At 42.7% G+C, this 15,367-nt stretch overlaps 1 protein-coding gene across 4 annotated transcripts in view; it reads left to right on the forward strand.

Moving 5' to 3' along the window:
• Nucleotides 1-231: 231 nt before the first annotated feature.
• Nucleotides 232-15,367, forward strand: part of aff3 (AF4/FMR2 family, member 3) — a 28,433-nt gene continuing 13,297 nt past the window's right edge. For 2 of the 4 annotated variants that reach the window (XM_050049279.1, XM_050049280.1), the window contains exons 1-6: nt 232-529; nt 2,312-2,356; nt 12,042-12,116; nt 13,637-13,670; nt 13,775-13,832; nt 14,961-15,012. In XM_050049279.1, the coding sequence (XP_049905236.1) occupies nt 458-529; nt 2,312-2,356; nt 12,042-12,116; nt 13,637-13,670; nt 13,775-13,832; nt 14,961-15,012 (336 nt within the window). In that variant the 5' untranslated portion in view covers nt 232-457. Of the gene's footprint in view, nt 530-1,864; nt 2,038-2,311; nt 2,357-12,041; nt 12,117-13,636; nt 13,671-13,774; nt 13,833-14,960; nt 15,013-15,367 lie in introns of those variants that run through there. The other 2 variants (XM_050049277.1, XM_050049278.1) reach the window with 2 other exon arrangements.

Below are 15,367 nucleotides of genomic sequence, written 5' to 3' on the forward strand. Positions count from 1 at the left end.
TATTGTGTCAACTGTTGTTTTTACAGTTTGCTGAGATGTTCCCAAGTGGCCAAAAAAATAATAATTAATTCAGATTTAGGGGCCCCATAATTCGTAGTGTCGCCCCTGTACGTTGGACCGGATGTCATAAACTTACTACATCAGCGGGTGTCAGGTCGCTGGTGTATTCAGCAGCTCTGACATCCTAATTACGCCTTTAAGAAAGGAGGCAGCACCGGTGATGAACATCAACGGGGCCGCTCTGAGTCGTGATGTCCCTGCATGAGCTGCGTGTGTGTCATCTCTGACGTTACCGGCCCGCCTACATCGCCCTCTGTCTCCCCCGGTGACACAGACACACTCCGGCAGTGAAGAGCCGCTCTGCCCAGCGTCACGGAGGGGGCACCGCATCCGCTGCTCCTAACGCGAGTCCTCACTGGCATGGACACCGGAGGAGAGCACTGACCAGCCAGGAACCATGCCTACTGTCCTCGGTGGCAAAGGGAAACTTTCCGTTGTGTGTTTTCTACTCAGATGCGCATATTCTCAGGTGAGGGAGTGCATGTGGATTATATGTCACAAGACTGCACATGTGGAGTGCATGCAGGTTATTTGTAAAGATTACTAAACACTGGATTTAAAAAGGGATCATTCCTGCAGAGTGTTGCATCTTCTGCTCTTATTTACACTAAAATTCACTTGGCACATTAAAGGTGTTTTCACATTTTTTCCCAACACAGATGGAAGTGCTGCACAGAAGCTGAAAATGAGCATAACTCCAGTAATAGCTGATACTTTAAGAATGTAACAGGTGGTTAGTAGTCTACTTGGCTTGCATGCTGCTTGCTGCAGTTGTTATGATGGGTTGTGGTTTGTTTGGTCCCTGAGGAGTTCACTCATCAGGGTATTGCACCAGAGCTGTAGCCTGTGGTGCTGCTGGGTATGGACGTGTGAAACACATTGCACATGACAATATCCGTACTAATGGACGTGAGAGTGTAAACTGAGGATGACGGCCTGGCTTTTTTTGCTTGTGCACCGCCACAGGGAGGTAAAACACTGGCTGTCTGTGTTTATGTTTTTCATTTAGTGCCTATGGCCTCATAACTGTCTTGTAGCTGTAATAATCAGACAGTTTTTCACACACACTGTTTTTCATCCTCAGGCGTTGAGTGCATCCACTCAGACACTGACCTTAGTGAGTCATGCATGCAAGAAGACACAGCTACACACACACACACACACACACAGGCATGCACGCTGCACTACACACGTTTTCTACTGTGCATACTTATGCTGCACAGATGGCGCAGGAGACAGACTGGGTCACAGAAGAAAGAAGCAAGTCACCAAAATGAAAACTGGCCTATGTAGTGTAAAGGACATGTTAAAGATAGTCCAAAGGTTCACATAGAAATACAGAAATTCAGACTGATGAAGAAGTCAACTGAAACCAAACCTGACAAGATAAAGAGTGTGAGCCCTGCTATGAATGAGGAACTAAACAAAACAATACATTTTTTTGCTGTAGAGTGTTCCCAAAAAACACACTCCCACATCAACAGAGAGCACCTACACACACTTGTCTTGCACACAATGATGCAAAGTATTCATTCCTTAATCTTTCTGCTTGAGCAACATGGTTCTGGGCGTTCGTGCCAATGAGGTGAATTTGAATTGTGAGCTGGGTTGTGACAAGGGGGGGAGGAACGTGGGGGAGGGAGAGCGGGGTTGCCTAATGCGGATGGAAACAGAAAGTTGCTTGCAACAGAATCAACATCCGTCTGATCATCTGCAGCTGTGATTTCTAACATATGAGTCATCAACAACCTCCTCTCAACTCTCACAATTACTGCGTGCGTGTGTGTGAGAGACTGTGAGGTTTACAGTAAAGTGTGACACCGAGTTGTGAATGTCGCAGCAAAAAGGCGGGAAGCAGAATGCAGACAGTTCTTTTTTGAGTGTGTGTGTGTGTGTGTGTGTGTGTTATCTTTGTGAGGGAGAGTGAAAGTTAACATCTTGAGCAATGACCGGTGGAAGAAATGAATGAGTCCCTGAGTGAGTACTTGTGCACGGCTATATTTGCTGTTGAACTTGCGTAAGAGTGAATTTTAGATGTGACACACTCAGCACTTTACTGTAATTTAGATGCTCAGATATGGTCCGTGGGCAACAACAGCTCCTCTTCCATGTTCTTGTCTACCGTGGTTAATGACTTGTTTTGTGTCTGCTGATCTGAAGGGTCACTAAACTCCCTCTGATCACCTGCTGGCCTTGACTTCCTGTGACTTTCTCCTCATTTACCATCGCCTCCTTTCTTCTGTTTGCACAGGTAACAAGAAGCCAACACAGCAGCTGTGCCAAAGATATTCTGGAGGTAACAAATTCCTTTTTTATTTTCTTAATTATAAAATAATTTGATTATAAAAATAGCTTTTTGTCATGTCTGCTGAAACTGTCACTACACTCACACAGTAGTACGTGAGAGAGATAGTTTGTGAAAAAACTCACTTTCCTCCTCCTTGTAGTGCTTCTAATGGCATTTGTTAGATTCTACCATAGAGACCACGCCCACTGGAGGGGGCGACAAATGGCGCCATAATATGCAGCTAAGGCAGGGGTCAGCAACCTTTACTATCAAAAGAGCCATTTTTGACCAAAAATAGATAAATAAATCTGGAGTGCAAAACATTATTGAGTCTTATTTTGAAGGTAAAACAGAGGTCTAAATGAGTATTCATCAATATGTTTTAGCACAAGGTGGCTACTCTGCAGTAAGCTAATTCTAAATATTTGGTAAGAGTTGGAGGTGAAAGTGAATTCATCTGTCCAACCATTTTGAATATCTCTTTTTTCCTCTGAAACTTTTACGTTTTTGAATTTGGAGTCTACAACTAGCCTCGCTAAAGAGACTCAAGACTAGCTATCAGTAGCCCTTTTTAGATAGGACTTCTGCAAATTTGCAGGAAAGCCCAATCAGTCTTCTTTCAGCATTGGCAGTATAAAAACAAAATCGGGGAGTGCAGCAAAATGCCTCCTGCCTACTTTTGTTTATACAGAATGCGCCTTTTTCGGGGCAATGGGGGGCGTGAGCAAGTAACAAAACGCGTAGCTCAGCGTGTGACGTAAACAGCGATGTGGGAGGAAAGCCGTGGCTAGTCAGTCCTTTGGCAATTCTCTCGTAAGTTGGCCCGTTCTTCACCGTCCCCGTCATCTGACGGTTAATGGCCTCTTTGTTTGCGAGGACAAGGAGGGCGCATAATTCCTTGTCTCCCCAGTTGCTCATCTTTACAGTGTCTGTCAGGTTTGCATTTCCCTCTTGCTACTAGCTGCTCGCTAATTCCTACTATCAGCTGTTTCCTGTTTATCCACCACCAGTGGCTCGCATGTGTGGCGTCATCAACAGCTCCTCCCACAAGTGAACTGAAAGGGTTCAACCAATATGACTACCCTACGAGGCAGAAAATTGGGCACCTTGGGTCAACTCGCCAATCTGACTCTGTGTGTCTAAATGCTCGCAGCTTGCCGGCAAAAAGGCCCAACATTCGCAGAAAAATCTGGCAGTGTAAAAGGGGCTACTACTGAAAGTCATTTAGATATGATCCAAGTAACATTTACAGGAAAAGGTGCCACAGGTTACCTACCCCTGAATTAAGGGGTGAAACCCTAACAAAATGTTTGTAGCTCACTATAAACTATAGATATCAGCATGTCAAAGGATTATTTTAACGCCATAAGTCTACCAGACAGGAAAAGTTACATCGACAAACTCAAGCTATTGTCGGTCTATCTCAGTGTCCCTTCTGCTTACATCACTTATCTTGAACAAATGATCCCACTAAATGGCCAGTAGTGACATACTTTTATGGTTACAGCTATCTGATCAAATGACCAGGTAAGATCATCATTAAGCTAATAAAGATCAAAACCAGGTCTTGCAAAACTTAGTGAGCTTCAGCCTCTACAGTTTGTCTGTATGCTCGCTGTCTACAGTAAATGGACTGCACTTGAAAAGCGGTTTTCTGGTTCTCCAGCCACTCAAAGGACTTTTACACTCGGGGCTCTAGTTTCCCGGCGCAGCGCAGGTGGCGCAGGGTGGCGAACCCCGCGCAGAGCTAGTTTCGAGCAGCGCAACCCGAGGCGCGCTCAGTTTGGTAGTTTGGCAGACCGAGGTGCGCTGAGATGGGTGTGGCGGCGCAGCAGGGGGAGGTGTCGACAGATCCAGCTTGGCGCAGTGACAGTTTGGTGCCAAAAGGCTTCGCCGAAGGTGCGCTAAAAGCTCGCCAACTGAAACCAGGTCGACTGTCAGCGCAGGGGGAGCACAGCCGGTGTAAGCCAAAGTTTGGCTGACCGGCGGACAGTGCGCACACGTCACCAAAACCTCACAGGCAGGTTTCCAGAATGTCAGGCACATTAACGATGCAATAAATAGCCACAAAACCACTATTCAATGCAACTATCTGCAATCAGCACATAAATGTATCTCTATATCGACTGTCCCGTCACATGTGATGTCAGATCAAAGGGGATTGGCACCGTTTGACACGTTTGGAAACCACGCGTAATGGAAACCGAACCTGATTTGATTAACAGCCTAATGAGTTCACATCCCTCTCAGCCAACCACAAACAGCCACAGCATCAGATAGGGAGTATATATTCAGCAACTGTCATCTTAGAAAAGTCAAAAGAAAAGAAACAGAGTGAGACTGCGAGAGAGAAAGGGAGAGAGCGCGCGCACGAGAGAAACGCAACAGTGAGCACGGTTACATGCACACTTATAAACCGATCATTATCTGATTTCTAGAGTTAACTGATTATTCAAGTGGTCATGTAAACAGCATAATCCGATAGGCTTTATCAGATAAAAGCCATTATCTGATTATGAGAAATCAGATAAACACATCTAGCTTTTTCCCCAATAGTCAGAGCATGAGTCAGGTGCATGTATACTCTTTAATCTGGTTTCTTTTGGGTTTTGCTATTTTATACTCCCACTCCACTACATTTTAGAGGGAAATATTGTACTTTCTACTCCACTACGTTAATCTGACAGCTTTTGTTTCCTTTCAGATAAAGATTTTACATAAAATAATATATTTTTATATTCTAAACCAGGTTTTTCTGATTATCAGATTATTGAAGTGCACGTAAATGCGTCAAATCAGATTGTTACCATTACCTGATTATTCCCAGTTATCTGATTATTGTGCGCATGTAAACGTGCTCAGTGATTTACAATTGTGGTGACCTCCTCCCAGGCTACCTTTGCATCATCAGCCCATGGACCTCCCGGACCAAAACATAAGTTTCCTCCTGGGAGAAGTTTGGCCGTCTGACGCTGCTGCTCTCTTCTGCCATGGCGAATTGAGTAAACTCTCATTACACCTTCGCGCGGCGCATTTAAGGGCGAGGAGAGGGGCTCATTTGATTGGTGTGATGTGTGTAAAACCCACTCCACGCCTTCTCTCCTCCCTCTTTCCGACTTGCACCGGTAGGAGGGACGGAGGTGGGAAAGAGGAGTAGCTGCGCCAGGGCTCACAGTGTGCCAAACGTACAAAATCCGCCTGGCCACACCCAGTTGGCGAAGCGCAGTTGCGCTGCGCCCCCGCCGCGCCCGGTCTGCGAAACTAGAGCCCTAAATGTCATTCACGCATTCACACACTGGTGGCTGAGGCTACTGTACAAGGTGCCACCTGCTACTCAGTAAACATTCACAAGCTCGCACACCGATGGAACAGCCATCAGAAGCAATTTGGGGGTCTTGCTCAAGGATACTTCGACATGCGGGCTGGAGGAGCCGGGGATCGAATCGCCGTTCTTCCCATTAGTCTTCCAAAAGTCAATAAATAAAAGTCCATGGAATAAAATAAAACTAACACCAGGCATTAGAAATAATTTTAAAGATTGTATTGTATGCGTTTGCAGTTTAAAAAGCCAATAAAAATATTTGAATAATAAAGAAATAATTTTAAAAACCATTATTAAAACCTAAATACTAAGGCTATGACATAACTCTAAAAAACAACAAGAAAAAAACCAAAGCAAATCTTAACATCTGAGATGTTCGGATCATGGCACGCGTTTCTTGTGGAAAAAAATAAACTATTAATTGATTATTAAGATAGTTACAGATTATTTTTCCAACAATCAAGTGACTAATCAATTAATCCACCCATCTTTACAGCTCTAAACTCACAGATATCTCAGACTGTGCTCGGTGGCGCTGAGTTTTCTGTATTTTTCCTGTTATGTTTACGATGCAGAGGATCACTGCTCCCTGTGTCCTGTGTCCTGTCACCAGTGTGGGACAGATAGGAGGAGTGGAGGAGGAGAATAGAGATACAGTACACAGGGTGGGAGGAAGATAGCAACACATAGTGTTTCCACCTGGGAGACCTTGTTGTTGTTGGAGGAGGAAAGGGGTGAGGGCTGGTGCTGTGTCCTTGGTGACTGAGGGAGGAGAGATAATGACGTGAAAGGATGAGCAGAAAGAGGAAACATTTGCCCTTCGAGGTTTACTGTAGAGGGTGGGAAGAGGGAAGAGGAGGTAGAAAAGGTTTTGAATCACCTGACAGGTTCATAAAAATGTGTCATTTCATGAGCGTCACTGGATTTGAACGAATGAAACTGGGAACATTCCTTCTAGGAGACTTCCATTAGACTTAAAATAGATAGTGTGACATTTTGGGAAACACTTATTTGCTTTTTGCTGGGAGTTAGATGAGAAGACTGAGACCTCTCTCATTTTTGTACAGTAAATATGAAGCTACAGCCAGGGGGTATGTGCCAGGTTATTTCTTGACTTTTGCTTAGCTAAGCTACGCTAACTGGCAACTGACTGTAGTTCAAAGGGGACTCCTTAAAAACACAGGGTTTCACCCGGGGGTGGTATTTATTATCCCAATCTTTGCCATCATCCCAAGATGAAACCTACAGGGGACCTAACATCTCTCTTCAAATGTTTTTTTTTTTTTTTTTGTGATCATCAAATTATGAAGATCCACTTTGATTTTTGGTCCTTGTATTGCTGGCCCTGTTGCAACCGGGACTTTTACCTGACTGCTGATAAATTCTCAAGTTGGCCATCATAATGTTATTGTGGAAGGGTCATGACCGTGCACTTGGGGTGTTTTCACACCTGCCCTGTTTGGTTCAGTTCAGTCGAACTCACGTTCGTTTGCCCCCTAAGTGCGGTTCCTTTGGGCAGGTGTGAACACAGCAATCACACTCAGGTGTGCACCAAAGGATTATTAATGTGCACTTCCTCATGTACTGCCTTAATATGCACATTCAGCACATCCATTGCATCTAAACATTGTTTTCTAGTTGGAGCCGCGCCTCGTTTTCAAACTGTATGGTTTGACTAAAATGAACAATGACAGCAATATAGTCCACGATGAGCAGCGCTAAAATCAACCTGCGTAGTTGTCCCTCCATTGTGACATTAGAAAGTGTCACATTTATCTTGCAAGTGTACTCTTCTTCAACGATTTGTTTACTTCTGGATTTTTCCCACATGGAAATTCTGACCAATCAAGAGCAGCTTTCTCGCGCAAGGCATTTTATCTGGTCCGCTTGTAAATGCTGCTGTGAGAACAACTTTATCACAAAATGAGTCCCTGATTCAGACCAAAGCAAGACAACTCTAGGTCTGAAAGCACCCTTAGAGTATGGGCTGAACTGGGCTTAGACGGCCACAGAGCACACATGGGAGAAGTTTGCTTTGCAGGCTAAATTTATTCATCGCAACCCCAAACCAGGCTTTTTTTCCTAACCTTAACCAAGAAATCCCTTTCTGGAAGAAAGCCGTCTAGCCAAAGTTATACCAACAACTCACGGAGCTCGCCGAATCATTCCCCACAGCATGAGTGAATCCCCATGATTTTATGGAGTCCCATAGCTCAAGGGGTTATCTCCTGGTCTGAAAAGCAACTGCAGGTGGAGCAGCTACATGACCCACCATACCTACACGTCAGTCCATGATCAACCCCCTTCGTACCTTGGCTTAGTAGTGGAAGTCCCGTCATCTTGATGGTAGGTTTGTCTTGTATTAGTGGTGGGCATGGTTTGTAGGAGTGTGTCATGTACACTACAAACAGACTGTGTCTGCAGCTATGCCTCCAAAAAGTGAAGTCAACGATGAAGTGCCTTAACCCTGCATTCTTTCTAATGGCCAGCACGGGGTGTTTTCACTGGTTACAAAAAGACGTTTGATTGTTTAGAAGTCTATGAGAAAAAGACCCTACTTCTAACTTGATTTATTACTTCAGTTAACATTTTTGTAATGAGTTTATTGCCTTAATCTGTAGTTTCAAGTCTTCTGCGATACAGCATGATGGTCATTTTGTAAATTATGGTCCCATTTAGAGCAAAATAGATGATAACTAAGGGTATGCTTTAGGACACAGTTACCATGGCAGTGTCCTTGAGTTCTCAGTTAGACCCACCACTCGCTCCTCCGAAACTCCACCCTCTCGTCCAAATATGGTCACTTCTGTCTCCAAAAAACAAGATGATGATGACCAAAGATTACAGCCAGACTCAAGGCTTCAAAACGGAAGTCCACAAACCAATTCATGATGTCACCGGTGGCACTGTCCACTATACAACCTACACTGTAGCTTCATATTTAGCGTACAGACATGAGAGTGGTATCAGTGTAAGCGTATTTTCCAAGATTACAAACTATTCCTTGAGACCTCAACAGCCACGGTTGAGTTTGACATCTGAGCTGATGAAACATGACCTTTTCCAGAGTTTTAGCAGTCAATCTACCTCTTGCCGTCCCTCAGCCAGTGATCACCACTCATATTGATGTTATACCCTGAACCCCCATGCTCCCACATTATACCACAACTGAGGAGCCAGATCATACTAACATGGTAAATGAATGGTACAAAATCAGGCCGTTTTGTCAGCATCCATGAGGCCCGGGTTGTCTGAGTGTGACTGCATGCAATCTAATCAGCAGAGATTATAATCAGAGCAGGAGCAAAGACAGAGTACTGTGGATGCAGAGCTCTCTCCATGTGGCTGGTTTCCTGTTGAGCGCCGTGCGGTGAGAACAAATAAGAAACGGGGTCAATTTTCATAATAGTCCAGGTGTATAATCATGTGCAATCATCACTTCAGTCTTCCCTCAGGGTGAGCAGTGACACGTGCTGTCACCAAGCTGTGAGCGTGCACCACATGTATTTCAAATATGAAATAATATGAGATAATTACCCCGGGATCATTTGTAATTTTTAATTTCTCATTTTCGTAAATACTGTTATCTTTGGTTAACTGAAAAATAGTCAGTGCGTTAACACCACAGAGGTGGAAATAACACATCAGAATTCTTATTTTGGGTGGTGTTCCCCTTTAAAGCCAATCAGTGAAGCCATAGCTTGACGCTCTAATCCTCCCCTTCGTCTTAATAACAATACAGAAACAATTGTCCCTTTCCAAATCCAAAATTATCCAGGAAAAAAGAGGTAAAGTAAAAGGTGAAGGACAGAAGAGATAGGAGGTCAAAAAACTGAGTGGCTCCACTCTCCACTGCGATTAACTCTCTATAAAATCCAAAAACTCCCCCTACTAGTGAGAGTGTAAAAAAGGGGCAATTAAAGGTACAATACAATAATAATAATAATAATATCTTAAAAGTTACAAATGTAAAAACTGCATTTAGGCTCCTACTTTCTTTTTTGCATGGCTTTGTAGTGTTTCCCACAGGATGATATTACATATGTGGTGATAGCTGACAACAGGGGGCGGAGGGAGGGGGCCGGCAAACTTTCTGGGGGTTTTTTTGTTTTGTTTTGTTTGTTTTTTCTTTTAAATGCCCATGGGTCCCTTTGTATCCTTTTGTGTTCCCTCTTTAAAGTCGGATATTTTTGTGGGTCTGTGAATGTAGCACAGGCAGAACTCTCCATGAGTTGGATAAGTGATCTGTTGGGCCGTTCAGAGCTGACCAGGTCAGAGAGGAGTAGCTGCTGCAAGTGAATGCAAACTTTTAGACCCAGTAGAATGAATGGTAAAGTTTCACTCTCAGTGTGCCTGATGTTCTGTTGCTCCGTCTCTGCCCTGAGTGTGCTCTGCGCTACGACAGTGTGCTGCTATTAATAACCAAACGTATACATATTTCAGTGACGCTCCTAATGAACGATCCAGCTCCAAAAATAGAAAATCTACCCATCCAACATTTGTATGTGGGGCCCATGTGGGTAGTAAATGAGCTGAAAAATGGCCATTATATGGGATTGTCCAAGGGCTCCATAATGGCGCCATGCCAATTGCCTGCATGGGTGGATTTTACTTAAGTGGGCCCAGGATAAGATGCCCATTTTGGGCACATACCCACTTGGTGCCTTGGTAGCTGTAGCATAATCCATGTGGGGCCCACTTGGGTCAAACCACTCATGTGGGAAATTGGCATATGGCCATTATGGAACCCATGGACAATGCCATATAGGCCCTATTTTAAAGCTAATTTATTAACCACATGGGGCACACACAAATGTTGACTGGGTATTTGTGGCAGCAGATAATCATGGTGGGCTGCCACAAATAAATGCATGTGTGGGAAACCCTGCTTTAGGTTTACCATTATATCGCTACCTGTTGGTTTGGCGTGCTCTTGACAGCGCTTCAGTTGTGTTTTTGTGTTTTCATTTGGACAGATTTTTTTTACAACAGTGTGTGTAGAAAGGATTTTTTTGAGAACGAAGAAGGGAAAAACCCTGCTTATAAATGTGTTGAATAGGCCCTAGACTATGTAGCGCTCCATATGGGTGAATAACCATCAACTTTTGCAATGTGGTTAAATGTTCCTATGTGCAAATGTGAACAAAATTTGGCTGTAATTGTACCATGCGTTCAAGAGTTGACTACGGTTACAGCTAACAATGATTTTCTTTAAAATATTGATGTATTTTCTTGATGTTTTGCTCAATTTTTATTCTGTAAAATGCAAAAAAATACTCTCAAAAGTCCATCACAAGTTAACTGAGCATGAAGCAATGTCTTAAAATTTAATATTTTTCCAAAATGTATTCAATTAACTGATATTTTGATTTCACAAGAGGCAAATATAAAAAAAAAAATCACTTAACCTGGGCTCTGAGTTCTTTCTGAAAATGTTCAAACAATCTGCAAAGTGATTCGTAATTTCCTCCTCTATTGTACTATCTTCAGTTGGATATTGTACCCTACAAGTGCAGTGTGATTTTAACTGTTGCACTTGGTACTGATGAGGACTTCTTGTGGCCCGAGCCAGCTGACATCTTTTATATTCATTTCCCCAGAGCCGCCTAACGAGTAACAAATGTTTTGATGAGCTGTCTCGTGCTCTGGTTCACTGAGTGCACACCTCTGAGATTTCCACCTTTGAAAAGCGAGGAAACTCGTCAGTGTAGTGATACTCAGATCTCAGATCTGCCCTCTTGGAAAGCAAAATCATGCCTTTTTAAAATGTTTATTCGATCACATTTTCAGCTCATACTGTGCAATTGCTTCATATTCAGAAAACAAAACAAATGGAGCACACAGAGTGAACACAGCCAGAAACAAATTCAGTTTCCAAAATAGAACAGATAGATTCATAAAATCTATCTAGTAATGAATTTTTATAAAAGGAGGTACTTAAAATATCTGGGAAAAGATAAGCAGTACATCAATCAATAAGCAAAATGATGGCACAGGAATCCTGACACCGCTGCAGAGTACACGCCCCCACACCAACCATGTATCACACATCTCTCAGCACACACTGAGACTAACCCATATTTATAGCCAGTCACACTCCCCCTGGTGGGGAGGAGCAGTGCTGATAACAAGAGTCAACTGTCAGAAGAGGCGCTCCGTGTGTGTGCGTGTGTGTGTGTGTGTGTGTGTGTGTGTGTGTGTGTGTGTGTGTGTGTGTGTGTGGAAACAGGAGAGATAAGTTGCTCCTAAATGAAAGAAAACTGAGGAAAGTCCGAGTGACAGATTTAGGATGTGTGGAGTTTCTGCATGTGAGAAACATCACTCACAGTGGCGTCTCACAGTTTACCTTTGACCCCTCCTTCTGTTGCACAGGACATGACTCAGTCGTGGCCATCCCAGCAAGCCTTAGGGGGTGACCAGGCCCAGCGAATCCTCTACAACCCTAAGGTATGCATGTGTGTGCTGTATTTGTGTGTGTGTGTTTTTATCTTGGATACATAAAGGCGAACTCCAACAATTTTACATATTAACGTCTGTTTACAGGTCTAGCAGAGTGCCAGAGGTGCAGATTTCAGTCACATGACTTGGACTTGAGTCACAAATTTGATAGTCTCTATAAACAGACTCTACATTCAGTGAATGTAGAGTCTGCAGGCAAACCCCGGAGATCTTGCCTCCGGAAGAAGAGCGGAAGAGCCCTGGTTTCTGGTTGTAGGCTGTTTGTAGTCCGCGTGATATTGACCAATCATGTTTGAGCCGGCTGCAGTTGTTGCCAGGTTAAACGGTCTGTGCGGTGAAATAACGAGGCGGAACATAATTGGTGTCACTGCAAACTGTGAATCCATCGCAATGGTTCAGCATATTTACTTATATATAAACGGAAGTCGGAAACGGAAATTCGCCTCCTCCGCCCAAATCAAACCAGAATGCCAAAAAACTGGGGGTCTGCCCCCAGAGGCTGTATTCGCCGTCTGCCGGAAGTCAGACGGCGAATACAGCCGATGGGTTCCGAGAATGCAAATTTGATGACTTCAGACTTGTCTTGACAAAATTTAAACTTGGACTTTAATACCAATGAATCGTGACCTCACTTGGACTTGAGCCTTTTGACTTGAAAATACTCGATAACTTTCATCAAGCCCAAAGTTTCAAAACTTTGTTATTTAAAAGGTATGCCAGGAATCATCTAATTTCCCTTTATTTCCCATATCAGCTAATGTTTAAGCTGTTCTTTCCAAGCAAGTCGACACTTAATTCCCCACATCCACTTTGTTTGAACCACTCCGAAAGAAATAAAAGGACATAAACATACAAAAGTCATTCTGTTGTGGTACAGGTTAATTGAGGCTACATTAGCTGCTACTAGTAGAACACACCTGATTCTCTGAAGAAAACTGTCAGTGGTCAGGTTGCATTGTGGGTAACATAGGCGGCAGGGTTTGACAAGGAATAATAGGGTCTGTTCCAATTTGCATATTTTTTTCTTTTTACTTTTAGTAGGTACTGCAGCTACCCTTAAAACGTATGTAGTGTTGCATGCAGTATACACACAATCAGGACATACAATAAATAATTTTACTTATGGGTAAATACCTCATTGTAACAAGTGGAGGAATGGTAAGCCCTCCTATAACTGGTTTATAAATGACTTTAAGTTGTTTTTCTTGTCACTGAAAAAACTTGAACACTGACCTTTAGCAGGACTGCAAGAAAGACAAGAATCGACTTTTCTCAATTTTTGTTTCGAATTATGAGCCTTCTCTGTCATTGTTAGCTAATACTTTTGCCCTTTGTATTTGTATTCCTATTATTACTAATCGACTGCTCATCAGTCACCTGAATGTGCTGTCATCCATCATCGCGGCTTCTGACAGTAGTATGGAACGCACAGATACATTGAAAAAGGACAATAACTAAATCTGTGGACACACATGTTTCACTATCTTCTGTTCTCCCTCTTTTCAAAGGAAGCAAAAATACCAACTGCACAACAAAGGCACAGTATGTGTTTATTAACCTATCTGATATGTACAGTATTCTACATTTGGCTCTCTGTTAATATACGGTTTATTTCCTGGTTTTGAATATGTTTCTCTCTCTGTGAGGTCGGGGGGATGTTCAGCTGCGAATGACCCGTCACCCTCGCGTGGCACCTCACAAATCGTAAGTGGGTAATGAGGAAACACGATCCACCGAGGGTCGTCAAACACAGACAATGTCATACATCACACACATCATTTATGTTTTCCTCTCAGCAGCTTCTGTAAAATTAGAAACAAATCATGAACAACATTGTCTGCGCTGCCACAGGGAGAAGCTGTAATTAGAGTGAAGGGAAATAGACAAGCAGTGTTTCAGGCTACATAACAAAGGTCAGGTCAAAGGTCGGGTAACATTCCTGAAAGCTTTCAGTGGAGACCGATGTGCTCCTGTTTGTTACATCCTCTTTTACTGTGAAACACATGTTCGGTGTTTAAAGCTAACAGCATGTTTCACATTAACACACAGCCTGCGTTATGTAACGTTTTCAAAACATTTGGAAGATATATTTTTCTTCTCACAAATTTTCAGCACGTTTTACAATCCAGCTGGAGTGTGTTTAGTTACATACTGTATATTAACAACCCCGAAACAGTGGATCAGTACAGTATATATGGTTCATCTTAACACCTTGGCTTTGAGAACTGAGTTATCTCTGTTTTTGAAATATGACTTTATGTTTTATTTGAGACACATATGAACCACATTATACCATATCCCAACTAACTGTGGATTAGTTATATAAATATTTGTCTGATACAGGCTCTTGGGTTTGATATTATCACGTATTCAGAAGACTACAGAGGCATATTTTTTGGAGGAATTATAAAAAGACATTTGTTATTTTAGTGTGTTTGATACTGATTAAAAGGAATATCTGCAGGAGGACTTAAAAGTGTCGGAAAGTAAGCATGCACCGATGGATTTCTGTCAGTTCCAGTACCTGATTGATGTGAACAATCTACATTATATACAGTTTCTTCATCAATATAATCAAAAAATTCACAGCATTACCTGACATCGTCTAACTGTACTTAAAAATGATCCACACCATGATTTGTGCAGATTTTAAATTTGTGAAAAAGAAATCACTGGTATCAGATTGGTACTCGGTATTGGCAGATATCCTGAGTTAAGGTATCGGAATTGGTTCTGAGAGATAAAAAAGCTTGGTCGCATCTCTTCTGAAAACCCTACAGATTAAATGTACAACAGTGTTGTTTGTCTGACTGTTTGTTTCTCTGCTTACAGAATGCTTGCTGATGACCTGAAGCTGAGCAGTGATGATGAGGACACTCAAAGGGTAGGTGACATTCAAAGTGCTTTGACGATACCTTCATTACACGGCTTTGTTCAATACTTGAGTCACTCTGCTCATTCTATGCCATGGTCTGTTATTTCTGAATATCACAGGCTGATATGGACAGAGTTCTGATCATAGACACTGACTGAAGCAATGAAATCATTTTCAAATCAATTTTTTTTGTCAAACTATTGATTTGTTTAGTAAGTAGCCATGTAATAAGCGGGATAATTTTGTGAAATAACCCCGTGCCATTTCATGTCTGGGTCATGCATCACCCTGTCACGACCACCCACTGTGCATTCTCCTTCTAATACAGAATTGTTTACTGTTTCATTATTATTAATAAAGCCTG

This window comes from Epinephelus moara, chromosome 7 (assembly GCF_006386435.1).
Source record: "Epinephelus moara isolate mb chromosome 7, YSFRI_EMoa_1.0, whole genome shotgun sequence".
Lineage (NCBI taxonomy): Eukaryota > Metazoa > Chordata > Actinopteri > Perciformes > Serranidae > Epinephelus > Epinephelus moara.